This window comes from Phyllobates terribilis, unplaced genomic scaffold (genome assembly GCF_046119375.1).
Source record: "Phyllobates terribilis strain yellow unplaced genomic scaffold, ASM4611937v1 Scaffold_1__5_contigs__length_1240528914, whole genome shotgun sequence".
Lineage (NCBI taxonomy): Eukaryota > Metazoa > Chordata > Amphibia > Anura > Dendrobatidae > Phyllobates > Phyllobates terribilis.
The window spans coordinates 783,093,038-783,120,387 of NW_027362761.1; the positions used below are offsets into that span (position 1 = coordinate 783,093,038).

The 27,350-nt window shown below is 46.3% G+C and overlaps 1 protein-coding gene across 1 annotated transcript in view; it reads left to right on the forward strand.

Moving 5' to 3' along the window:
• Positions 1 to 27,350, forward strand: part of CFAP299 (cilia and flagella associated protein 299) — a 1,014,471-nt gene that overhangs the window by 961,571 nt on the left and 25,550 nt on the right. Inside the window, exon 5 of the mRNA XM_073655199.1 lies at positions 14,320 to 14,449. Within this exon, the coding sequence (XP_073511300.1) occupies positions 14,320 to 14,449 (130 nt within the window). The remainder of the gene's footprint in view (positions 1 to 14,319; positions 14,450 to 27,350) is intronic.

The window sequence follows — 27,350 nt, forward strand, 5'->3', positions numbered from 1 at the left end:
GTGTAGTTCAGGGTCTTTACTGGTGACAAAGATAGACCCTCCCGGAGTACTGGCTAGCGATTGGGGCCTGGCCAGTCCTTGAGCAGATGGGATCTCCCCTGGCCAGGCGGAGTTGTAGGCCTCCCAAACTAACTGTACTCTTCTGGCTACCTTGCTAGAGGCGGGTATAAGTAGCCCACGTCCCTCAGTGTACCGTGTGGTGCTCACCCGTATGGCCGGTGACTCGGGGCCTTCGGGTTTCTTGGCCAGAGGACCTGGAATCCCCTGCCTGACGGATTCTGCTGCTGGGTAGGAGTTAGTCCCCACAGCCTCGGACTCCGGGTCCGGTAAGAAATCTTCTCAGTCAGGGCGAGCTCTGCAGCTGCCAGCCCCTGACTCCTTGTAACACTGCTCCCACAGAGCTCCTGATGTTCTGTTCCTATATTTGCTTCTTTTCTCTGTCTCTACTTCTTCTCTACTCACTAACCCTGCCTCAGCCCTAGGTTTATATAGGGGAAGTTCTTCCCCTCCCAGGACTGGGCAGGAGGTGTGGCATGCATAGGATTCCTGACCAAGAGACCTCCCACCTGCTCTCAGACATAATATCACTATTACTGTGGCAACCAGACCCCTGGGGTGTCACATTCCCCCCTAGTGAAATTTAGTACTCCGGGACTAAACATATTTTAGAAAAACATAACAAGATATAACAATAACAATACAATAAAGAAACACATAAAGGTGGTCACGTCATGTCCGTAACCGGGTGCAGTCTTTGAAGAAAGCAAGGTGTCCATTTCACCAAAACAGGGAGACGTAACCAGGTAGGGGTCTGTCCTGCCCCGAGTCCTTAACAGTCTTTAGTCCGTCCTGGGTTACGCTCCAACTATGTACACAGGATTCCCGGTAAATCCACCAAAGACTCCTATAAACAACTAGAAACACATAATTATACACAAGCAACAAGAAAAACAGGTAACCACAAATAAAACAATTTATACACTTCAAATCCTCCAACGTGCGGGTAACTGGCCTCTAGTGGCCCTAGTGGACCTACGGAGCTGACTGTCTGGCCCTGAACTACAGGGTGTAGGAGCTGTCAAGGGTAAATTGGGCAGCTGTCTACGGGCCCTTTGGCTCACTAGGGATATGGCAGGCTCACTGCAAGCAGAGGGTTGATCCTCCTGATCTGCTGGTGTGGGGTCTTCTGCCTCCTGGACCGGCTGTTCTTCCAGTTCTACCTGTTGCTCCGTAGGTGCTTGGGATGCTGGTTGGAGGAAGGTGAGTACGGGTACCACAACTGCACCATTGACTTGAGTCCAAGACCGAGGGAAGTCTCCGAGCACAGTACTAACCATATCTTCCCTTTCCTCTACGGGTCGATGGTCTTCTTGTTCCTCTTCAGGGTTCCGTAGCTGTTCAGGACACTTCTTCAGGTGATCCCGGGATACAATGGCTGTGGTCTCCCCTCCGTCTTTACTGATGGTACAGACCTTCGGGTTCTCGTGGCTTGAGGGCAGTACGGTGTACGGGTCCTTCTCCCACTGGTCGTCCAACTTGTGGAGCCGTCTTTTCCTCTTCAAGACCTGCTCTCCGGGCACCAGGGGAACAGCGGGAGCATACTGGTTGTAAGTTTTCTCTTGTCTCTCCCTAGCCTGACAGAGACTTCGCTCCACGCTCTCCTGTACTTTCCGGTACTGCTGCTGCCTCTCTGTGTCCCAGTCTGCTTCTGGTGAAGTGTCCTCGGGTGTCAGGACTCCCATTTCCAGGTCAACAGGTAACTTACCAGGTCTCGCCCTCATTAGGTAAGCCGGGGTACAGTTGGTGGAACCTACCGGGATGTGGTTGTATAGGTCCACCAGATCGGGCAGCTTCTCAGGCCACAGACTGCGTTCTTCCAGGGGCAACGTTTTCAGAAGATCCATTACCACCTGGTTCATTTTCTCACAAAGTCCATTAGTTTGCGGATGATAGGGTGTCGTCCTTATCTTCCGGCAGCCATACAGATTGCAGAATTCCTGGAAGACCTCCGCTTCAAAGGCAGGTCCCTGGTCCGTCAGCACTTGGTCCGGGTACCCGTGTGGACGGCAGAAGTGCTGCTGGAAGGCTCTAGCTGCTGTTTGAGCCGTTAAGTCCTTGACGGGGACGACAACCAAGAACCGGGAGTAATGATCCACGATGGTTAACGCGTAGACGTAGCCACTTCTGCTTGGGGTCAGTTTTACATGATCCAAGGCTACCAGTTCCAACGGCTGCCGGGTGACGATGGACTGCAGGGGAGTCTTCTGGCTGGCACGGTCCTTCCTCCTCAGGTTGCACGGGCCACAGTCTCTGCACCACCTCTCGATGGTTCCCCTCATGCCTACCCAATGGAACCGCCCGCGCAGCAGGAACTCCAGCTTCTTCCATCCGAAATGCCCAGCTCCATCGTGGTATGCCTCCATCACCATGGCTGCGTCTCGTCGTGGCACCACTACTTGCCAGATTAGTTCATGCGTCCGGGAGTTAACCATCCTGCGGCACAAGTTCCCCTTGTAAAGGAACAGTCTACTCTTTTCTGCCCACAGTTGCTTGGCTTCCTCCGGAGCGTCTGGGTCAAGGCGAGCCTCTGGCCGAGTCAGCATCTCCTTCACCAGCCGGACGGCAGGGTCACTGTCTTGCGTTTCCGCCCAGTTGTAGTGAGGTAAGGGGTTAAGCGTAGCGCCTTGCTTACTCCTTACCCGATGGGAATACTGGATAGTCCCATGACGGTGAAACGCGGGGAGTTCGACTTCTTCCAGTCCCTCTGGATCTTCTCCTACGTCCGGTAGGTTTGGCATCCTGGACAGGGCGTCCGCGTTGGTATTGGAGCGTCCTGCCCGGTATTTGATGGTGAACTCGTAGTTGGACAGGCGGGCCATCCATCTCTGCTCTAGGGCACGGAGTCTTGCCGTGTCCAGGTGTGTCAACGGGTTGTTATCCGTGTACACGACGAACCGGGAAGAAGCGAGGTAGTGCTTAAAGCGTTCGGTGACTGCCCACACCACTGCCAGGAACTCTAGCTTAAATGAGCTGTAATTTTCAGGGTTTCTTTCGGTGGGTCGCAGTTTTCGGCTGGCGTAAGCGATTACTCGCTCTTTCCCCTGCTGGATCTGGGACAGCACGGCTCCTAGCCCGATGTTACTTGCGTCGGTGTAGAGGATAAAGGGCTGGCTGTAATCCGGGTACGCCAGGATTTCATCCCCCGTGAGGGCCATCTTCAGCTGGCGGAAGGACTCTTCTTCCAACTTCTCCCATCTGAAGGGCGGCTTCTGGTTCTTGGCCTTCCGGGACTGGCCTATCAGGAGGTCCTGCATAGGAGCTGCCTTTTTGGTGAAACCGGGGATGAACCTGCGGTAGTAGCCTACCAACCCGAGGAACTGCCGCACTTCCTTTACACTGGAGGGACTTGGCCATTCCTTAATTGCGGTGATCTTATCAGGGTCGGGAGCCACTCCGTCAGCGCTCACCACGTGTCCCAGGTACTGCACCTTTGGTTTCAGGAGGTGACACTTGGAGGGTTTCACCTTTAGGCCGTAGCTTGCCAGAGCTTCGAACACTTCCGCCAGGTGTTTCAGGTGGTCCTCATAAGTCTTAGAATATACGATGACATCGTCCAGGTACAACAGGACCGTCTCGAAGTTTCTGTGGCCCAGACAGCACTCCATTAATCGTTGGAAGGTTCCTGGTGCGTTGCAGAGTCCGAACGGCATACAGGTAAACTCGCTAAGTCCCATCGGGGTGGTGAATGCGGTCTTCTCCCGGTCCGCCTCTGCTACAGGAACCTGCCAGTACCCACTAGTGAGATCCAAGGTAGAGAAGAAGTTAGCAGATCTTAAAGCAGCCAAAGACTCCTCTATCCTTGGTAAGGGGTACGCATCCTTGTGTGTGATACGGTTGATTTTCCGGTAATCTACACACATCCTCATGGTGTTGTCTTTCTTTTTGACTAAGACTAGTGGAGCTGCCCAGGGGCTACAGCTATCCCTGATCACCCCAGCCTCCTTCATGTCTCTAAGCATCCCCTTGGCGTGTTGGTAGTGTGCAGGGGGTACGGGTCGATACCTCTCTTTTATGGGAGGATGGTCTCCCGTGGGGATGTGGTGTTCTACCCCCTTGACTCGCCCGAAGTCTAACAGGTGTTTACTAAACACTCTCTCGTACTCTTGAACCACCCGATAGACTCCCTGTTTCTGGTGTGAGGGAGTGGAGTCAGTACCCAAATGTAGTTGCTGACACCAGTCCTCCATTGTTTTCTTAGAGCCGTTACCTTCCTCCGGGTGAGATGGAGGCAAGGGTTCCACAGATTGTATAGCATTTTGGTTAATGGTATATAATTTGGCTAGCGTGGCATACCGGGGCAGGTACACTTCCCTCTTTCCGATATTGATTATGCGAACGGGCACCCTCCCATGGCGTACATTAACCACCCCCCGTGCTGTCAAGATGGTGGGCCTACTGTCTGAGTAAACTGGTTCTACCATTGCCTGGTAATCTCTACCTCTCAGACCAATAGCTGCCCGGCACCAAATCATCATTTCACTTTTTGGGGGCATGGCAATAGGGAAAGGGTCACACATTCTCACGCTACCAATCTCACCGCCGGAGAGTTCCACCTGTTGCCGTCGCATCAGTGCCCGGATCTCTTTTTGGAGCACTCGCTGCTCGCCGGAGCTGGCGTTCTTGGCAACCTGCTGTAAAAGGAAAATCACCTCTGCAAGACAATTTTCAATTACATTAGTTCCTAGAGTTATCTTTGGGTGACTCTCGTGTTTGTCAATGTCTACAATGATCAGTCCCTGTGCTGCCAGTTCAACTCTACCAATTTTAATGGTCACCTCTTTAAATCCGATCTGTGGCACGGGCTGACCATTGCTGGCGATGATACTCAAGTCGTCGTCAGGGTAGCGGGTAATATCCAAGTCATTCCAGTACTGCTTGAAGAGCACGTACGGGATGGTGGTGACCTGTGACCCGGTGTCCAGTAGGGCACTCATAGGAATGCCATCCAGTACCACAGGCAAGACTGGACGTCCTCCCACATATTTGTCGCGCCAGTCCGATGGGCCTGATGATCTTTTTCCTAGGGGTTGGCCCTCTACCCTAGGTTGTGCCAGTTTAAAGGACAGTACCTTGCCATATGTCCGGGTTGATTGCAGCGGCGGCAGATGGGTCGTCCGTCCTCGTTGTATCGGTCGCTGGGTCTCCCTCTGGCCGGTGGGGTCCTCCTTGGTCGACGCCACGGGATGTCCTCCGGTCCGGATGCCAGCTGGATCTTCCCTGGAGTGGAAACCTGTAAAGACTGCACAGTTCGGGTTAGCGCAGCAACGCTTTTAGCTAGCTCTTGGACCTGATGGTGCAGGTCTGGAGCCGGGTCATTGTTCAAAGCCTGCGCATCAGCTCCCACAGGCCCTGCCGACAAGGGTGCCGCCTCCTGGTGGTAAGTGGTAGTGGGGCGTCTGTGGGTCACAACGCCACCTGGTGCCGGTTCTCGGAGCACCCGGATGGCTCTGTCCTTGAACTGTGCAAATCCCAGATGAGGGTCCTGTGAGGCCATTGCCCGCAACTGGGTTCGGTGGGCATTGCAATATAAACCCTCTATAAATTGTTCAGTCAACAGCCTGTCCTCGTCTCCCACGCCGTCAGGGTCGGTCTGCTTAATGGCTCTCAGGGCCTCTTGTAGGTTCAGGGCATAGTCCCTTATACTCTCGTGTGCTCGCTGCTTGCACCCGTAGAATCTCAGCTTGATCTCAGCTGAGGTGCGGGTATCAAAGGTGTCCCTCAGCCGGGTTAGTATCCCTGCGACAGTCCTCCCCCCAGGTGGCCAGGACTTTACCTCCCTTCGGACTGCCCCAGTTAATTGGGCCACCAGGATGCTCACTTTTTGCTCTTCTGTGAGGGGGTACACCTGGAAGAGGCTATCCAGCTTTTCTCTAAAGTCATGCAGGGTATGTGACTCCCCTGAGTACTGGGGTAGCCAGGCCGCTCCCGGGATATAGGGCATGGTGAAAGGCATGACTGCAGCAGCGGTGGCGCTGGCGGGGGTTGAGGCAGTGAAGCTCTCCTCCGTATCCGACATCCTCCTCCCCCCTAGTGGACCGTGGCCTACCTTGCGATGATCTTCTTCCGTAGGCCGCGGCTCCGCAGTAGATCGTCAGGGTTGAGGACCTTCCGTCGCGCTCCTGTGACGTCGGCGTCTGCTGGGCTCCTTCCAGGACCTTACGCGACGTCCGGACGTGAGGCGGGGCTTCAGTTCTCGCGCGCTTTTGGAGTCCACGCCCCTCTTCTTCCCGCGCGACGTCTTCAAGATGGCGTCCAACGGCGGGAAAACTCCACGGAAGGCGGGAAGAAGGCTGAAAATGGCGCCGGATGGCGGGAATCTTCACCGATGGCGGGAAGAAGGCTGAAGATGGCGCCGGATGGCGGGAATCTTCACCACAGGTAAGTTTGAACAGTCTTTTTCAGGCACGCAGTACCCGGTGGTTGCGGGCACGAAATCCTGCCGACTACGCCAAAAGTTGACGCGCCCCTGGGCCTGTGTCGCGCTGCGTTGCGCACGCGGGAGCTTACCCGGAGCCGGATCTGTTGAGGGTTGTAGTCTCGTGGCGGTGACCCGGTCCGTGCCCAGGGAGTCAAACTGAGCGGCGATGTATCAGCGGTAGATGTTGGACGACTACGCCACCCGTTGAGTACAGCTAAGGAGCTGCTGCTGCAGGGCAGACCGCTGAGGCCGGTGGTAGGATTGTGCAGCGTGATAGTATAACCCCCAACGGGAGGGGTATGGCCTCAGGGCAGCCGACGTGGATGATGGGGGTAGCAGGAACCACTCGGAGACGGTACGGTGTAGTTCAGGGTCTTTACTGGTGACAAAGATAGACCCTCCCGGAGTACTGGCTAGCGATTGGGGCCTGGTCAGTCCTTGAGCAGATGGGCTCTCCCCTGGCCAGGCGGAGTTGTAGTCCTCCCAAACTAACTGTACTCTTCTGGCTACCTTGCTAGAGGCGGGTATAAGTAGCCCACGTCCCTCAGTGTACCGTGTGGTGCTCACCCGTATGGCCGGTGACTCGGGGCCTTCGGGTTTCTTGGCCAGAGGACCTGGAATCCCCTGCCTGACGGATTCTGCTGCTGGGTAGGAGTTAGTCCCCACAGCCTCGGACTCCGGGTCCGGTAAGAAATCTTCTCAGTCAGGGCGAGCTCTGCAGCTGCCAGCCCCTGACACCTTGTAACACTGCTCCCACAGAGCTCTTGATGTTCTGTTCCTATATTTGCTTCTTTTCTCTGTCTCTACTTCTTCTCTACTCACTATCCCTGCCTCAGCCCTAGGTTTATATAGGGGAAGTTCTTCCCCTCCCAGGACTGGGCAGGAGGTGTGGCATGCATAGGATTCCTGACCAGGAGACCTCCCACCTGCTCTCAGACATAATATCTCTATCACTGTGGCAACCAGACCCCTGGGGTGTCACACATCCATGACGAAATTGCAGAGCACAAATGGTAATCATGGCATTTGAAGACCTGCTGAAGGCCCCTATCACTGCCATCTTGGTACTTCTGTGAAGCTCAGACATTCACAGGCTCAATTTCTCTTACAGGACTATATATATATATCTATAATATAACCAGGGATGTGACCTTCTGTCTGAAGCCTCTATAGACTGCACAAGTGCGATGCGCCTGCGCAGTCTGGCTCCAGACAGAAGAACACATCCAGCCGTTACAGGTAAGAGGAGCATATGGCACCGGAGATCGCGGTATGCGTAGGTACTGAACACATACCGCGATCTCCAGCGCCATAAGTACATATCTGATCCAGAGGAGTGTTGCCACAGTGCCTCTGTTCGGGTTGGAGGCTGGGGGAGGAGTGCGGTGTCGGAATTGGCGCTTGCGCATAGTGTGTCTTCAACAAAATGGTGCCGGACAGCGCGGTATGGGCATGCGCGTACTGCTGCATCACACTCCTCCCCTGGCCTCCGGAGGACTATTCCAGAAGAACGGGACGCAGCGCTGGAGCACAGGGAAGAAAGGTGAGTATAATTGTTTATTTTTTTTCTGTGTGCAGCATGATGGGGATGAGTGGGCCATGCATACCAGGAAGAGGGATGAGGGTGCCATGCATACCAGCATAGGGATGAGGGGTGCCATGCATACCAAGATAGGGATGAGGGGTGCCATGCATACCAGCATGAGGGGTGCCATGCATACCAGGATAGGGATGAGGGGTGCCATGCATACCAGGATAGGGGGGTGCCATGCATACCAGGATGGAGGGGTGCCATGCATACCAGGATGGAGGGGTGCCATGCATACCAGGATGAGGATCAGGGGTGCCATGCATACCAGGATGGGAATCAGGGGTGCCATGCATACTAGGATGGGGATCAGGGGTGCCATGCATACCAGGATGGGGATCAGGGGTGCCATGCATACTAGGATGGGGATGAAGGGTGCCATGCATACCAGGATGAGGGGTGCCATGCATACCAGGATGGGGATCAGGGGTGCCATGCATACCAGGATGAGGAGATCGCGGTATGCGTAGGTACTGAACACATACCATGATCTCCAGCGCCATAAGTACATACCTGATCCAGAGGAGTGTTGCCGCAGCGCCTCTGTTCGGGTTGGAGGCCGGGGGAAGAGTGCGGTGTCGGAATCAGCGCATGCGCATAGTGTGTCTTCAACAAAATGGCGCCGGACAGCGCGGTATGGGCATGCGCGTACTGCTGCACCACACTCCTCCCCTGGCCTCCGGAGGACTATTCCAGAAGAACGGGACGCAGCGCTGGAGCACAGGGAAGAAAGGTGAGTATAATTGTTTATTTTTTTTCTGTGTGCAGCATGATAGGGATGAGTGGGCCATGCATACCAGGAAGAGGGATGAGGGTGCCAGGCATACCAGCATAGGGATGAGGGGTGCCATGCATACCAAGATAGGGATGAGGGGTGCCATGCATACCAGCATGAGGAGTGCTATGCATACCAGGATAGGGATGAGGGGTGCCATGCATACCAGGATAGAGGGGTGCCATGCATACCAGGATGGAGGGGTGCCATGCATACCAGGATAGGGATGAGGGCAGCCATGAATACCAGGATGTAGGGGTGCCATGCATACCAGGGTGGAGGGGTGCCATGCATACCAGGATAGGGATGAGGGGGGCCATGCATACCAGGATGGACGGGTACCATGCATACCAGGATGGAGGGGTGCCATGCATACCAGGATGGAGGGGTGTTATGCATACCAGGATAGGGATAAGGGTGCCCATACATACCAGAATAAGGATGAGGTGCGCCATGCATACCAGGATGGAGGGGTGCCATGCACACCAGGATGGAGGGGTGCCATGCATACCAGGATGAGGGGTGCCATGCATACCAGGATGAGGATCAGGGGTGCCATGCATACAAGTATGGGAATCAGAGGTGCCATGCTTACTAGGATGGGGATCAGGGGTGCCATGCATACCAGGATTGGGATCAGGGGTGCCATGCATACCAGGATGGGGATCAGGGGTGCCATGCATACCAGGATGGGGGGGTGCCATGCATACCAGGATGAGGGGTGCCATGCATACTAGGATGGGGATCAGGGGTGCCATGCATACCAGGATGAGGGGTGCCATGCATACCAGGATGGAGATCAGGAGGTGCCATGCATACCAGGATGGAGATCAGGGGGTGCCATGTATACCAGGATGGAGGGGTGCCATGTATACCAGGATGGGGATGGGGGCCACATATAATAGGAAGGGGGGCATATATACCAGGATGGGGGATGTTAACAGAATTGGAGGACATCTATAAAGTAATTAGGGATAAGTCCATCTGTCCGAAGCCTCTATAGACTGCGCAAGCGTGATGCGCCTGCGGGGTCTGGCTCCAGACAGAAGAATGCATCCAGCCGTTACAGGTAAGAGGAGTATGTGGCACCGGAGATCGCGGTATGCGTAGGCACTGAACGCCGCGGTGCCTCTGTTCGGGCAGGAGGCCATGGGAGGAGTGCAGCATCGGAATTGGCGCATGCGCATAGCACGCTGTCCAGCGCCATTTTAGTGAAGACACATTTGCAGTGTGTCGTCTACAAAATGGTGCCGGACAGCACGGTATGGGCACGCGCCACACTCCTCTTCTGGCTTCCGGATGGAGCAGCACAAAAGAGGATGGGGAGAAGGATGGGGGCAGCACAAAACAGAATGGGGGCGCAGGATGGGGGGCAGCACAAAAGAGGATGGAGACGCAGGATGGGGGCAGCACAAAATAGGATGGGGGAGCAGGATGGAGGCAGCACATAACAGGATGGGGGTGCAGGATGGGGGCAGCACATAACATGATGGGAGCTGCACATAACAGGATGGGGGCTGCAAATAACAGGATGTGTACAGCACATAACAGGTTAGGAGACCAGGATGAGGGAGCACATTCCAAGATGGGGGACCAGGATGGGGGAGCATATGCCAGGATGGAGGAGCATATGCCAGGAATAGGGAGCATATGCCAGGATGGGGGAGCATGGACCAGGATGGGGAACATATACCAGGATGGGGAACATATACCAGGATGGGGGAACATATACCAGGATGGGGGAGCATGGACCAGGATGGGGGAGCATATGCCAGGATGGGGGAGCATATAAAGTGCTCCCTTTTTCCCCTTTGAAAAATAAAGAAATGAAAAGTGAAACATATTTGATATTGCCAAGTCTGTAAGAGTCTGGTCTATAAAAAAAAGAGAACCCATATGGTTAATACCGTAAAAAGAAAAAAATATAAACAACAGAATTGTGGTTTTTCGGTCACTACATCTGTCTAAAAAATGCGAGAAAATCCGTTCAAAATGTCATACGTACCAAGTGGTATTAATAAAACTGTCAGCAAAGGACTCAAAAAACAAGCCCTCACACAGCTCCATCAACAGAAAAATAAAAATGTTATGTGTATCGGAAAATAGCAACACAAACAAAAATTTATTTTACAAACTTCTAAATTTCCTTTTCACCACTTAAAGAGGTTGTCCACTACTTTTACATTGATGACCTATCCTCAGGATAGGTCATGAATGTCTGATCGGCTGGGGTCTGACACCCGGCACCCACGCATATAAGCTGTTATCGGTGGCGGTGGCGGTAACCGGCGGCCGGAAGTACTCACTTGCTGTTCTGTCTACTTGTTGTGGTCGGGGCTTGGTACTGCACATCCGCCTCTTATTCAAATCAAAAGGAGGCGGATGTGCAGTACCCTGCGGATGCCACTGCAAGTATAATATATACACAACCGAATCCAGAGCATGGAATATATATATCTACTCCGGTACGGTCATCGCCAAGCTCCGCAATAACCCCAAAACTAGAAAAACCAGCAAAAAAGGGCAGCAGTGTTTACCTGCCCAGATCTTCAAAGCCAAATGCACTACCAAGATGCAGCACATCCACATAAATATGGCGGACACACAGGTGCAAAATACTGATGAGACAATCACTCACAACCTACCATTTCATGGAGGGGGTGACTGCTTAGCATTAAAATTGCACAAAGATAGGCTTGTATAGGGTGCTATTCACACTAGGGTAGTGCACAATATCCGGCTTACAGCCTATTAGTTGCGCCTATACTATTCGACTAGGCGGGCTGCCCGGTACTATCCAAGTGCACCCCCTGGGAACAGACACCCTAGTTTACAATGCCCGCACTGATGGGCCTGGGTGCACCCTGGAATAAAAGTGTGCAAAATTACATATATATAATATATGAGGTACTAGTTGATATTTTGGCCAAAATACGTAAGCTCGTAACCCGCGTCAAGGGTCCTCATGCTTACGAGTCCTACTCTAAACACTCACAGCAAAAACCCCAAAACTAGCTGCCACCACAATCATTTATTCAGGCCAATTGGACACCCATCGCTGATAGATTACGGCGGCTAGAGGCTCCAGGGATGCATTTTATAGAGCAAGAAGAACAAAACTATTACATTTTATATATTTAATACGAAAAGTAGGTAGTGTTTATAAAACTATACAAAAGATGTTACAAAATGGGAACAAAACAATACAGTATATACAATTACATAAAATAGAAATGGATAACAAAAGAAATGTGCTAAATCTGATGTCGCAAGAATGCTCTCTGAATCTTATGGAGGGGAGCTCTTCGTTTTTGAAAATAGTACAGAACTACAGCGATCTGTATCTCCCAGGATTACAATGATGAAAACGTAAACTCTGATTTTATTAGAGCTCTTATAAGGGTTAGTCATGGTATGTGACTAGTTCTTTAGAAAATGATGGGATTCCCAACTTTCAGGAGATCTTCACCCCAGGAGGTCCCAGGCGGGAGATTTTAATGCCATATTTCCTATCATGATTTTAGCTTTCATAGGAAACATGGCATATATATTGTCATCCATCTACCCGATCTTAATTTGGAGCTGATAGGCAGGCCTCACAGTGATGAGAGTAAATGTGTTACATTCACCACTTTGTCATGGCGCAGAAAGTATATCTCCCATAAATATTGTTATATTCATAACTGGACACTGGAGACAGGGTGTCTGACTGTAATTCTCTGGTTTTCCTTTGAAGAAAATAAGATTTGCTTCTAATGGTGCTCGATTTTTCACTTCTCCACCTCTTAACTATATGGATCTCAGACTCTGTGTCTGACCCCCAGCAAATATCCTGCTTTAATTACCTCTTCACGATCGGAGATCATAGTTCATATGGCCATCATAGCTGCAAACAACTGATCAGTGGGGGTGTTGAATAATGGACTCACATCGATTTGTTAAATATATTGACCTGGTTGCAAGTTTAACTCTTTACCGACATCTGCTATACATGGATGACACAATTCGGGAATGAATGTATGGAACAGGCTTAGAGGCGAAGTCCATCAGATACCTGACAGATAATGGCTATGATACACAAGCAGAATCTGCCTTTAACAGCAGCGAGTTGAGCCAAGCTCTATCCGCTGTTAACTAATTCAATACTGCTGTCAATCTGTGTCTGGGGTATGCGCCGTTCAATGCAACTATCAGCCTCCCCTCTAAATGAATGGCAACATAACAAAACGCAGAAAACAATGAACGTATGGCATTTATTTTTGCTATTTTACTGCACTTTTTTTGTCCCATTGACCAGTACATTGTATAGTAAAGTGAATGGTTTCATTTATAAGTATAACTTATTCCGCAAAAAAAACAAGCTCTTATGCATTTATGTGGAAGAAGAGGAGTAAAAAAGCAAAACACAAAAAAAAAATGTCTGCATCAGGAAGGAGTTAAAGGGATGGGAAAACAAGAATATTATTGTGCAAGTTTAGATCATGTTGTGCTCTTGATATAATTTGTTTATGGTATATTGGCAGGCCCCGCATTAGGAACTAAATAGGTTCTGTAGGTTTGTTCATAAATCAAATTTGTTGGAAGTTGGAACAGGGCCGGTAAAAAAAATTAAAATAATACTACCTCACTGCTGCGCACCTCTGGCCTCTTCACTATAATCCAAGACTTCCGACTGTGTCCCAGCCTCGGAGGTCACTGTGCGTCAAAAGGTTGTGGTGCACATCTCGATGTCACAACGTCACTACCTTACACACACAATGTCCTCTGAGGCCTGGATGCAACTGGAAGGCTTGGCCTATAGTGAAGAGGCCAGAGATGCGGTGTACCACAGCAGAAAGAAGAGGACCAAACAGTGGGCAGTGAGCAACAGGGTGGCCGGAAAGGTGTGCAATTACGTATTAGGTTATTTTTTTTAACATCTTACATTCGTAAGTCGTATGTTCGTAGGTTGGATGTTCGTAAGTCGGGGACTCTGTATTTTCCCCATTATTGCAAGGGTTATTCCCTGTTATGGCATTTGACTAGGTTTTACCATAACCCTAAGATTAGTAAAAGGGAGATTCCAGCTTCAAAATCTTCAGTTAACTTTAACTGAAGATCTTGACGCTGGAACCTCCTTTTTTCAACTTGTTTTTTCCGGTCGCACCGCAAGTCTCCATATCTCGGATCTTCAAATGGGTAAGTTGACTTTTGTCTGTTTTTTACATAACCATAAGATCAGTGGGGATCTGACCTATTGGAATCTCCTAAATGGATCCATTCAAGACTTCAGGGAGTAATCAGGCTTGCCTCGTATGATACATTTTAGATTGTGGATCTATTGAACTTGACAAAAACCGCCAGCAATTAACCCATTGTCCGTAAAACAATGTTTAGCTATCAATTGACAATAAATCATATAGACATCATTATGGAGAGGTAGTCACTTATTTATGGTCTTAGTTAACTTTTCTGTTTTTTTTTTTTCTATTTTTGCAGTTTCTTTAACTGGGAAACCCATGTTTCAACTTCAAACGCAAGTCCAAATTACCAAGTGATTGCAGAAAATTCATCTGGATTACTGTTTAAAAATAAGCGGGACAGGAAAATACTAAACGTGGATCCTAAGGTAAATATTTTTCTCCAAGCAAAGCGGCAATTTTCACTTCTCTTCTCACATTACCATATGTTTTAAGGATTCTGGACTGTTTTTGCTCCCTGTGTTTCATGGCTTTACAAGTGGTATCACTTAGCAACTTGAGGACTAATATTGTCACTCCTTTGTGTGTTTATATATTTAAGGATCTGCTTGAAATGAGGGATCTGTACAGTCTTTTACAGCTCAGAGGTTCATTGTTCATGGCTCCTTCACACGTATAAATATGCATTCGCTGTTATTTTAGGTTGGTTAAGGAGAATCCATCATGGGATTTTCCTTTTGTGTTACCTTTAAATGTACATAAGTATCAAGTAGTCCGCTAAAAAAGCAAATAAAAGTCAGGCGGAGATTTTTCTGACTAACACTACACTGTGGTTGTAGTGATAAATGTCCTTTATGTAGGTTCTGTTGCTCTCCTTTTTTTCCAGTGAACACGTCATCCCAAATAAAAAGTCTATGGTTCTTTTAAAACATCCTAATGATGTGTCTATCTGACTGTATGCTAAAGCAGGACAGAACTTTTCTACAGACTTTTTCCATACACTTTCTAAGTGACCCATCTTGCCAGGTATACAGTGTCTTGTTCCCATTTTGTAACTGATATCATATTACTATAGCAGTAGTCTGAATTATCATTTTCCAATTCATGTGAAATAAACCATTTAATGTCAGTATTATAAAGTGGATCTGTAGTTGGAGGGTCATTTTTTTAAATAAAATTCTATTGCTGGTATAGCTATTTCCAGCCTTGATATTTTGTTTCTTTAACCAGTTCTTTAGCCAGAACCAGATCATTTACCAATTCCAGATCACAAATCATCATTTTCAGTTTTTTTTCATACGTGCAGTATAAAGAACTATAAAAACTGTTATCTTTCAGGCATTCAAGTGAAATTTTTGTGTCTTTTTTCATGATATATTGGGCTTCATGTTTATGTGGCTATCACATTCTCTCTCTCTTTTTTTTTATTTGCTGGTATTGGGCTATATCGGTGGAAAAATAAGTTGGAGAAATAAATGTGTGTTTTTCCAAAATTTTTAATGACCACAAAGGAACACTAAAATATTGTATTGTATCATTCTGCATCAACTATTTTTGTTTTTCCCAAATTTTTAATGACCACAAAGGACCACTAAAATATTGTATTATATCATTCTGCATCAACTATTTTTATATATTGGACACATTTTTTTAGTAACAGCCATTTGGATTGACAGAGGTATATCTATTTATTGCCTGTTATTTTTTATTCATTTATTTATTTTTTATTTATTTTACACATTGTTCTCTCCTTAAGGTTATAAAAGACCTTTCAGAGGGTGTTTAAATATGGAAATATTTTTACTTTCAACTTATTTCCCTTGTAACTTGTGCTACTATATTAGCTCCAGTTACAGGGGAAATGCAGCCTCCTGACTGCATAGCAAAGCTGTCTTGGTCTCCTATAACACAGAAGATCCTGCTACCTCCCTATACACAGCAATTACATGACTGTCATTGCTTCCTATTACTGCAGACATGCTGCTTCTTTAGCACTGCGTATACAGCAATGAAGAAGACACAGACAGTAATAAACTTTCTGTGCCTTCTCTATGGGGACTCTGGCTGTTTCAGTCAGCTGTGCTCCTATGCATTTTAGAACATCACTGCACAGTAGAAGTGAGACCACCTGGACATTTCTATGGACAGTCTGGTAGCAGTTCAAAAAAAGTGGCAAAAAAACACTATTGAGATATAGTCGTCAACTGGTGGATTTTTTTTTTCATTTTTGTTCTGTCATTTTTGCATGAAGAACAATCATCTTTGTACTTCATAAACTCCTCAGCATTGAATTTGCAACACCAAGAAGGAAAAGTGGAGGATTTAGGAAAATCACAGAATCGATAGACATGTTAACAATATGCAAATGATGAAAAATGGAAACAACATTTTCAAAACATCTCAATTTATTCAGCATCCAGTATGAGCACCACATGAAAAAAATACACATACTTGCACACCTTGTCAAGTATCAATGAAGTTATTAATGGTTGTCTGAGGAATGTTTTCTGAAATGCACTTGGGCACATAAATCATCAAGATCCGCTGCTGGCAGCTCCCCTTTCAATTGCTGATCAATTATGTCCCAGATGTGATTGATGGATACAAGACATTGCAGGTCATGTTAGCAGGTTTAGGCCATGCATGCTGCTCACAGTAGGATAAGCAATATGCAGTTTGACAATTTCAAGTTGAAAAATGGCCCCTGGGACACTTTGGAGAAATGACCATGTGATGTAGTTGACTAAAATAAATGTTAGTTTGTCAGAGCTAAATTTAAACCTGAAATGTAATATGAATTTAAAACATAATCTATTAGATTAGGCTGATTAAAATTTATCAGGCTGGACAAAGAACTGTAGCATTTGTATGCTGTGAAGCAGATGTTCTTAAAAAAAAACAGAATGATGTTTGCACCTGTGCATGGAAGTAAGGTAATCTTTGCTAAAATATTCCAGTTTTGTAACGTTTCCCCAACTTCCATAGATAATTTGATATTTCTGGACAATAAAATGACATTACCCTTACTTGTGATAAATGTCTGCACCATCCATCGAATAAACAAAGAGACTATTTATTGTCTTAGAGTACAGTCCCGGGAAACAGACAATGCTGGCATAGCGGTTTCCTCCAATGGCTATCATTAATTCCATATGGAAGGACATATTTTTTGACGAGCACTATATGTGAACTATGTGTCAGTACAGTAGATAAACCAAACGTTCAGTTGTTTTCTTCCTCCTTGAAGAATGATTAATCTTCTGTTTATTTGTTCTTCTGACTAGCTTGTTTGATAAATGTTCATATAATGAATTCCATTCTTTATTAAATTGAAGCAAAGTTTGTTCAATAGTTACCTAATAACAGTGTGTAGCTACATCAAAGGCTATGGAAATTTAATAAGATAGTGTAGGATATGCCATTTATTATTAAGTGAAGGTCATATGTGGAAGCAGAAGAATTTTACAGTGGGATATCTTGTCTTTATTCAGTTACTGTACACAGAATACAGATGTAGCAGAACTGAATCTGTCATTTAACAAGAGAAGGTCTTGCAAGGGTCTTGATCTCCATCCACAGGGTAACTTTCCCCACTGAATTCACCGTGGAAGTAAAAAACAACCAAAAACTAGTGGATTTAACTGCAGCAAACTTGAAAGTGGCTTCCCCAGATGACAAGTCACCAGAGACTGTTCCAGATCCAGTAATGATGTGATGACTGTGACCGCTGCAGCCTATAACTGTCTGCAGCAGTCACATTAGTCTTGATATCATTGTTGGAGCTGGAAGAACAATGTCTGGCCTTAGAACCAAGGAAGCCTAACATGGGATCAGTAGAATGAAGGGTATGCATGGGACCAGCAGAAGTTTGGGACTTTGTTTATTTTTAATTTATTCCTCTATTTTAAACAAACTGCTGTTAGAAGCTACAAATGGAAATCCACATCAAAATCCACCTGATTTGCTGCCACTATGGATTGGTAGCATATTATTGGGTGGATTTGCTACAGCAAATGCAACCTGTGTGAACCCAACCTTGAAGGGGTTAGTCTTTTCATCTTATTTTATTTATTTATTATACTTATATCACGCCTTAACTGCAATAGTGTGAGATTCTTCTGACATTAAAATATAACCTTTAATTTCAACATTAAAAAAGAACCACAATTTCTATGACACTTCATTGTGAATAATGGCAAGCCACATAAATATATACAGTGGTGGCCAAAAGTATTGGCACCCCTGCAATTCTGTCAGATAATACTCAGTTTCTTCCTGAAAATGATTGCAATCACAAATTCTTTGGTATTATTCTCTTCATTTAATTTGTCTTCAATGAAAAAAACACAAAAAGAATTGTCCTAAAGCCAAATTGGATATAATTCCACACCAAACCTAAAAAAGGGGGTGGACAAAAGTATTGGCACCCTTTGAAAAATCATGTGATGCTTCTCTAATTCGTGTAATTAACAGCACCTGTAACTTACCTGTGGCACCTAACAGGTGTTGGCAATAACTAAATAACACTTGCAGCCAGTTAACATGGATTAAAGTTGACTCAACCTGTGTTCTGTGTCCTTGTGTGTACCACATTGAGCATGGAGAAAAGAAAGAAGACCAAAGAACTGTCTGAGGACTTGAGAAACCAAATTGTGAGGAAGCATGAGCAATCTCAAGGCTACAAGTCCATCTCCAAAGACCTGAATGTTCCTGTGTCTTCCGTGCGCAGTGTCATCAAGAAGTTTAAAGCCCATGGCACTGTGGCTAACCTCCCTAGATGTGGACGGAAAAGAAAAATTGATGAGAAATTTCAACGCAAGATTGTGCGGATGGTGGATAAAGAACCTCGACTAACATCCAAACAAGTTCAAGCTGCCCTGCAGTCCGAGGGTACAACAGTGTCAACCCGTACTATCCGTCGACGTCTGAATGAAAAGGGACTGTATGGTAGGATACCCAGGAAGACCCCACTTCTTACCCCGAGACATAAAAAAGCCAGGCTGGAGTTTGCCAAAACTTACCTGAGAAAGCCTAAAACGTTTTGGAAGAATGTTCTCTGGTCAGATGAGACAAAAGTAGAGCTTTTTGGGAAAAAGCATCAACATAGAGTGTACAGGAAAAAAAAGAGGCAGTCAAAGAAAAGAACACGGTCCCTACAGTCAAACATGGCGGAGGTTCCCTGATGTTTTGGGGTTGCTTTGCTGCCTCTGGCACTGGACTGCTTGACCATGTGCATGGCATTATGAAGTCTGAAGACTACCAACAAATTTTGCAGCATAATGTATGGCCCAGTGTGAGAAAGCTAGGTCTCCCTCAGAGGTCATGGGTCTTCCAGGAGGACAATGACCCAAAACACACTTCCAAAAGCACTATAAAATGGTTTGAGAGAAAGCACTGGAGACTTCTAAGGTGGCCAGCAATGAGTCCAGTCCTAAATCCCATAGAACACCTGTGGAGAGATCTCAAAATGGCAGTTTGGAGAAGGCACCCTTCAAATATCAGGGACCTGGAGCAGTTTGCAAAAGAAGAATGGTCTACAATTCCAGCAGAGCATTGTAAGAAACTCATTGATGGTTACCAGAAGCGGTTGTTCACAGTTATTTTGGCTAAAGGATGTGCAACCAAGTATTAGGCTGAGGGTGCCAATACTTTTGTCTGGCCCATTTTTGAAGTTTTGTGTGAAATGATGAATGATTTGATTTTTGCTTCATTCTCTTTTGTGTTTTTTTCTTGCAAGCAAATTAAATGAAGATAATAATACAAAAGAATTTGTGATTGCAATCATTTTCAGGAAGAAACTGAGTATTAAGATAAGATAAGATAAGATAAGATATACTTTATTTTATCCCGGAGGAAATTGCGGTATCACAGCAGCAGAACACAGATCTCGAACATGACACATATAATAACAAAACATTTGGAATGCTTTAGACATTGCTTTTCAGACATTTGTTAAACACCCCCATAGCTGTTGGAACAAACGATCTCCTGTATTTTTCCTTTTTACACCTTAGTTGTATTAGGCGATTGCTGAATGTGCTCTTCTGTTTCGCAAACAGTTCATAAAGCGGGTGTGTGTTGTTGCCCATTATAGCTCTGCACTTCTTCTTAATCCTATCCTCTACCACCTCTTCAAAAGTCCCAAGCTGTAGGCCCACCGTCGCGCTAGCCTTCTTTATAAGTTTGTTGAGCTTGTTGGCGTCAGCAACACGCACACTGTTACCCCAGCAAATTATTGCCGCAAAGGTGGCACTAGCCACAATGGATTGGTAGAACACCTCAAGCATTTTGCCACACACATTAAAAGACCTTAACTTCCTTAGGAAGTACAATCTACTCATCCCCTTCTTGTAGACCTTCTCCATGTGGCACTTCCAGTCTAGCTTGCTATCCAGGTAAACCCCCAAATATTTGAAACTGTCCACCATCTCCACATCCTGACCGTCAATGGTAACAGGTAGGCATACCTTCTTGCACCTTCCATAGCTCATCACCAACTCCCTGGTTTTCTTAACATTTAGTTCTAGATGGTTAGCCTGGCACCATACTACAAAGTCCGCAACCACCCTTCTATATTCCTCTTCGTCCTGGTCCTTCCCAATACCGCCAACTATCACAGAGTCATCCGAGTACTTCTGGAGGTGACAACGGTCTGATTTATACTGAAAGTCAGCTGTGTACAATGTAAAGAGGAATGGCGACAGCACTGTTCCCTGCGGGGCTCCGACACTGCTCAGTACACTATCTGATGTAGCCGTCCCCCACCTAACAAACTGTGGCCTATCCGACAGGTAGTCAATTATCCAATTCACAAGTCCCTCATCCACCGCCATTTTAATCAACTTTCCTCGCAGTAAGAGTGGCTGTAATGTGTTGAACGCACTAGAGAAATCAAAGAACAAAGCACGCACTGTGGTTCCATCATTGTCCAAAAAGGAATGTACTGTTTGTAGCAGAGACGCTACAGCATCGTCCACACCCAGTCCCTGCCGGTACGCAAACTGAAGAGCATCAGTATGCGCCATCACCCTCGGACACAAGTGAGCAAGTACTATTCTCTCCAAGGACTTCATCGCATGCGATGTTAAGGCCACCGGTCTATAGTCCCCCGGGGAAGCCGGGAAGGTAGTCTTGGGAATCGGCACCAGGCAGGAAGTCTTCCATAGCACTGGTACTCTCTTTGATTGTAAGCTCTGGTTAAAGAGATGCTGGAAGACAGTACATAACTCATTTGCACACACTCTGAGGACACGTGGACTGAGACCGTCAGGCCCTGCTGCTTTGCCAATGGCCAGCTTACTAAACTGGTCCCTCACGTCATTTTTGGAGACCGAGAAATGATCTATTTCACCCCCTGTTAATTTAGCTAGTTGTTCCCCGGCCTCCTCCCCCTTCCCTGCTGCTACCGCACCTTTATTGCTGAATCTATTGAAGAACTGATTCATTTCATTAGCCATTGTAAGTCCACCACCCCCCTGCTCCGACCTTGCCTTAAACCCAGTCACTAGCTTCATTCCAGCCCACACCTCTCTGGAGCTTTTTTGTGCAAATTGATTTTCTAATTTAACTCTGAATGCCTCACGGGCAATCTTAATTTTCCCCTTTAGGTCTCGCTGTATAATTTTCAATGCCTCCTTGTCCTTCCTTTTAAAAGCCAGTTTTTTCATGTTTAGTAAATGTTTCAACTCTTTTGTAATCCATGGCTTATTGTTTGCATAACACCGAATCTCTTGAACAGGTACTACAATGTCCATACAGAAGTTGATGTAATCAGTAACTCTGCCAGTAATCTCATTAACATTACATTTCTCTTTCATGGTACACAACACCTCCCAGTCTGTACAGTCAAAGCAGTCTTGTAACGCCTCCTCTGCTGCTGGACACCACTTCCTTATCTTTTTAATTGTCACTGGTTGTTTGCGGACGTCTGGTTGGTAAGCAGGAGACAATAGTATGAGGTTGTGGTCAGATTTCCCCAGGGGGGGTAATGCAGCCGATGAATAAGCATTCTTAACATTAGCAAAGAGGAGATCCAGTGTGTTGTTGTCCCGTGTAGGACATTTGACAAATTGATAGAACTTTGGTATTGCAGATGAGATCTTTACTCGATTGAAATCCCCAGAAATTACAGTTAGAGAGTTTTGGGTGTTTAGTCTGAAGCCGGGCCATCACCCCTGACAACACATCCCCAGCAGCCTCTGGGTTCGCAGATGGTGGTATATACATCACAACTACAATAACAAGAGTGAATTCTCTAGGCAGATAGTAAGGCCTGAGGCCCACTGCTAACAGTTCAATATTTGGACAGCAATGTTTCTCCTTAACAGTTACATGCCCCTGATTGCACCATCTGTTGTTAATGTAGAGTATCACTCCTCCACCTTTTTTCTTGCCGCATCTAACTCTCTCTCTATCAGCCCGAACCATTTGAAACCCTGGTACCGAGACACATGAATCTGGGACCTCCTCATGCAGCCAGGTTTCTGTAAAGCACATGAGACTGCATTCCCTAAACTCCTTCTGGGTCTTACTCAGAGCCAGCAGTTCATCCGACTTATTTCCCAGCGATCGTACGTTACCCATGATAATGGATGGGACCACTGGTTTAAACCTTCTCCTCCAGGACTTGATCTTCTTGCCTGCTCTGCAGCCTCTGAAAGGTCTCCTTATTTCCTGTGGAACATTCAGTATTGCCACTGCTGGAGAAGACTTTATCCTGCGCAGTTCCAGAAGACGATCCCTAGAATACACTGCTCGTTTAGCAACAGACCTAGGGTCCACCATCCCGTCATTATTCCCACCCGTCACACCAGTCCTCTCCATGGCAAATCGTATACAGTGACCTCCACCGCTCACATATGGCTGTATCCCTGTCACAGGCTGTGGGTAGCAGCATGCATCCTTCAGTAGCATTAGCTGAGATGGTCCGTATTGCTTGCCCCAGAGTGTCTGTACCTGCAGGAGACTTGTAAGTGGTGGAAGAAGATCCAGGTGCAGATCTCGTGCTGTGTGCCCAGCAGCAGTTGATAGTGTGGGAAGTGTTGTATCTTCCATCCCCAATAGACGAGTATACAGGAACGTTGCAATCCAGAGAAGGTAATAAAATAAAATAACTGTAACAAAACTGTAACTAAAATAAAGTAGAAGCTTCTGCTGCTGCAATGGGCTGCCAGTAGTCCGGCGCCGTATTGTCTCCACAATCTAGCAGAGAGGCAGACAGGCATGTCCACACCCTCCGGAGTCAGAAAGTGAATGTGAATAATTATCTGACAGAATTGCAGGGGTGCCAATACTTTTGCCCAGCACTGTACACAAAAGTATTTATACCCAACCTCTATGGTGTGAGGAAGTGAAAAAATAGAAAAAAACTAGTGCCATTATTTTCTACACAAACATAGAGGGCAAATCTACCACCCTTCAATATGGGTCTTATAAATCAATAGAAATGGAGCCATCTCACCTAATTTCCATATACAGCTTAACATCAGGATCCTTCAATGGTTCAGGGTATCTCCCTTTCATAACCAGGGGGCATCTGGATAAACATGTGCCCTGCTATACCTTATAGGAGTAGTTGTAACTCTATAGATCCCAAATTCTCCTGCCCTGATAAGGGCAGCTACTTATATTGTGCCATCATATTTCACAGTGCTTTACAAATATTGTCATAGCTGACCCCATTGGGGCTCACAATCTAGATATCCTATCAGTATGTCTTTGGAGTGCGGGAGGAAACCGGAAAACCTGGAGTAAACCCACGCAGACACGGGAAGAACATACAAACTCCTTGTTGTCCTTGGTGGGATTTGAACCCAGGACTCCAGCACCTCATTTTCATCATACATGGTTAAATTGTAAAGCTCTTGTAAACAAAATTAGTTTACTAATTGTTGCACAGGACCGACCTCCACTACAGCCTCTATCACAAGTGGCCTATGGAAGGAGTGCATTGCTTAGAAGATCTTTCAAATAGAGCTTGTAAGTAGTGCTTTGAAACTTCCCAGATTGCTGTATCTGGCCATCTTGAGTGCCACGGCACTCCTCCGATGCTACAGAGGCAAACCTCTTCTAGTAGGATAAGAGAGCACAAAGTTCAGGCCAGCGATGATGCCACTGGTCTGAACTGTCAATCGAGCAGGAGCACACTTCCTCAAACAAGCAAGAAGCTGCAGGGCAGGGGAATGGTGTGCTCCAGCAGAAGAAATCAAGAAAACTCATATGTCTGTCCTTGGATGTGCCTCCAACACAGTTAAAGCAGTGTATGATAGTGTGAACAGGGAGAGGAGAGTTAAATTATTAGAAAAATAATAGGCAGGTAACTTGCATATACAATCTAGTGGATTAAGCTGTGCAGATATTATTAAATATTATGGATCGTGTTTACTAATCTGCAGCTGCTTCCTGCGCATGGTTCTTCTTCAAGGATACATTCAGATGTCATATTTACAATCCTAGTGTCAATATTTATATGAAGAAGCTTTGTACTTGTGCAAACATTGGATATTGAAGTTGTTAGAAGATCTTACTCTTTATTTTCGTGATAAACTAAGTGAAACACAATACATGTATTATCTTTTTCTTAAGTGTGGTAATTGTAACAGAATTATTGCTGTAGGCTACAGCTCCTAGGTGGCAAAGTGCATGGTCTATATGTCAAAGTAAACTCGATTCCCAAGTTTGTTTATTTAGATTTTCCAACTGCAAACCTGGGCATATGAAAATAATTGAGGCAGATTTCTGAACGCTAACAAAATGAGTGACATTAATTATGTCCACTGCATCTGGTGCTTTGCTTTTCTTCCATTTTCCATCTAAGAGCCTCTAATGGATTTTGTATATACAGATTGTTTACAAACAGGCTGTAACTGTATCAGCGAGGCCATTAGTGCAGCTGATGATTTAATATTCATCTTGTCATTGAAGTGCATCTAATGTGGCTTCTATTACATTCTTCAGTGTTATTTCTAGTACAACTGTGACATGCAGAAGCATCCAGCAACTGTTACAAATAACACAAGCGCAGTAGACAGGAAGTGTTTTGCTTCAAAAGCATCCAGCAAGTAGAGGAGTTAACACAGTCACAGGAGACAGGGAGAGTTTTAGCATAGCCCCAGGGGGATTGTGGGGAACTTGTTATTGTAGTTTGGCTGAAATCGAAGAGAAAGGTGGTGTGTTATCTGGATTTGACAGAAGGCAACTGAACAGGATTCAGATCAGGAGAGAAACTAAACACAGGTCAGATAAATTCCCTGAACTAACAGTGCAGAGAATTATCGGGCAGGAAGATAAGGACTGGAAGGAATTGTGTCTCAGGGATCCTCTCCCTCATCAAACCCCCCCCTCCATCTCTCTCATCAAACCCTCCCCCCCTCCATCTCCATGCAGAATAAAAAAAATGCTGTGTACTATTGTGAAGGAAAAGCCTGTGGTTGTGTATGCATGGAAGTGTGCTGCCAAGAGATCTAATCTATGCTGAATTATGCTACTGAAGAGACTGTAATACTGTGCCTTGAGAAGAAACTACTGTATTGTTACTGGAGCCAGTTGCTCAAGAAGCTCAGACTATACTGTAATGAAGATTGTTGCTGTAATATCTCTGAATTGCACTGGCTGTGCTTCAGATTAAATTCCACTGTTAAGCTGTTGAAAAAGACTTTTGTCAGATGTATCTGGTCAGCAATTAAAGCTATCATGTACCTGAGAGAAGCTGCAGCTTATGGTCGTCTTGAGTACCGGTTCCCCCAGTATTCCAAAGAATTCATGAAACCCGTCTCACCCTATCTGAACCTAGTGGCGTGCGTGTAACACAACACTCACTCTCAAGTTTGCTATGAAATATCCCCCAACTGTTCCAATTGTATACATACTTCAGGAAAAGGAAAAACTGTATCCAAATGTAAACTTTCTATAAACATTTCTATTATTTTAGAACTACTCGTAAAATGTAAATGGATCTGACAAAGATCGGCAATTTGGTGCCGCTTGTATTTGAAGTTTCTGACTAGCATGGGTCTTGCAATGCAGAATTTAGTGACTGCTCAGAAACTTTACCTACAAAATTGCAGACAATATACCGTATTTTCCGGACTATAAGATGCACCAGACCATAAGACGTACCCAAGTTTTGGGGAGGAAAATAGAGAAAAAAAAGATTTTTTAATAAAATGGGGGTCCATCTTATAGTCCAAATTTACGGTAGCTTACCTGGGGGGCGGAAGCGGTGGAGTATGGTTACAGGAGGCAGGGTCCCTGCTGCAGGAAGCCAGCGGCAGTGGCAGAAGTAGGGAGATGCTGCAGGCCCTAGGGGAGAGGAGGGGTGTCCCAGCGGTGCGAGCCTGGGACTTGTATATAGCCCTACATTTTGTAGGGCTATATACAAGTACAGTATATGAGTAAGCAATTATACCAAACCAGTGATAATTATCATTTTCATATGTAGGCTGTAACAGCTACATATGAAGTAACAGTTGTGTGAGAGGCTTAAAGCTAGGTGAGAAACAGCTGAATTCTGCTACGAAGGTCTGGTTGTGGAAGACAGTTTCATGTCATAGGTTGTACACCAGGGGTAAGACTAAGCACAGCAACAAGAAAAAAGGTATTGATACTGCATCAGCAAGGTCTCCTAGGCAAAGATTTCATAGTAGACAGGGGTTTCAATATGTTTTGCTCAAGATCTTTTGAAGAAGCACCAAGAAACGGGCAACATTAATAACTGTAGTCAAAGTGGTTGGTGAAGGAAACTTAGTACACCAAACGAAAAGATATATCATGCTTCCAAAATCGGAAGATGTGCAGCAGTGCCATCAACTCAAAACTGGCAGCAATCACTAAGCCTCAGCCATACCCATCTACTGTTCTGAAAAGTCTGGCCAGAAGTGGTCTTCATGAAAGAACTGCGGCTAAAAGGCCATACCTTCTGCATATAAATAAGGCCATGAAAATTATTGATACACAAAAACATAGGGATTGGAGTGCAAAAAAATGGCAGCAGGTGCTCAATACTAATGAGTTAAAATTTGAAACTTTGGGCTGTATCACAAGGCTGATTGTTCACCGAAGGACTGTAGTGCCGTGCAATAATGAGAGTCTGCAGGCAACAGCAAAGAATGGTGGAGGTTACTGGCAAGTGTAGGCCTGCATTTAAACAAATGCAGTTGGGGATTTGGTCACGATTAGTCATGAGCGAGCACTAAAATGCTCGGGTACTCGTTGCTCGGGTCGAGCACATTGGAATACTCGGGTGCTCGACCCGAGCAACGAGCCCAATGTAAGTCTATGGGAAACTCGAGCATTTTTCAGGCGGCTCCCCCCGGCGGTCTGCAGAGGGCC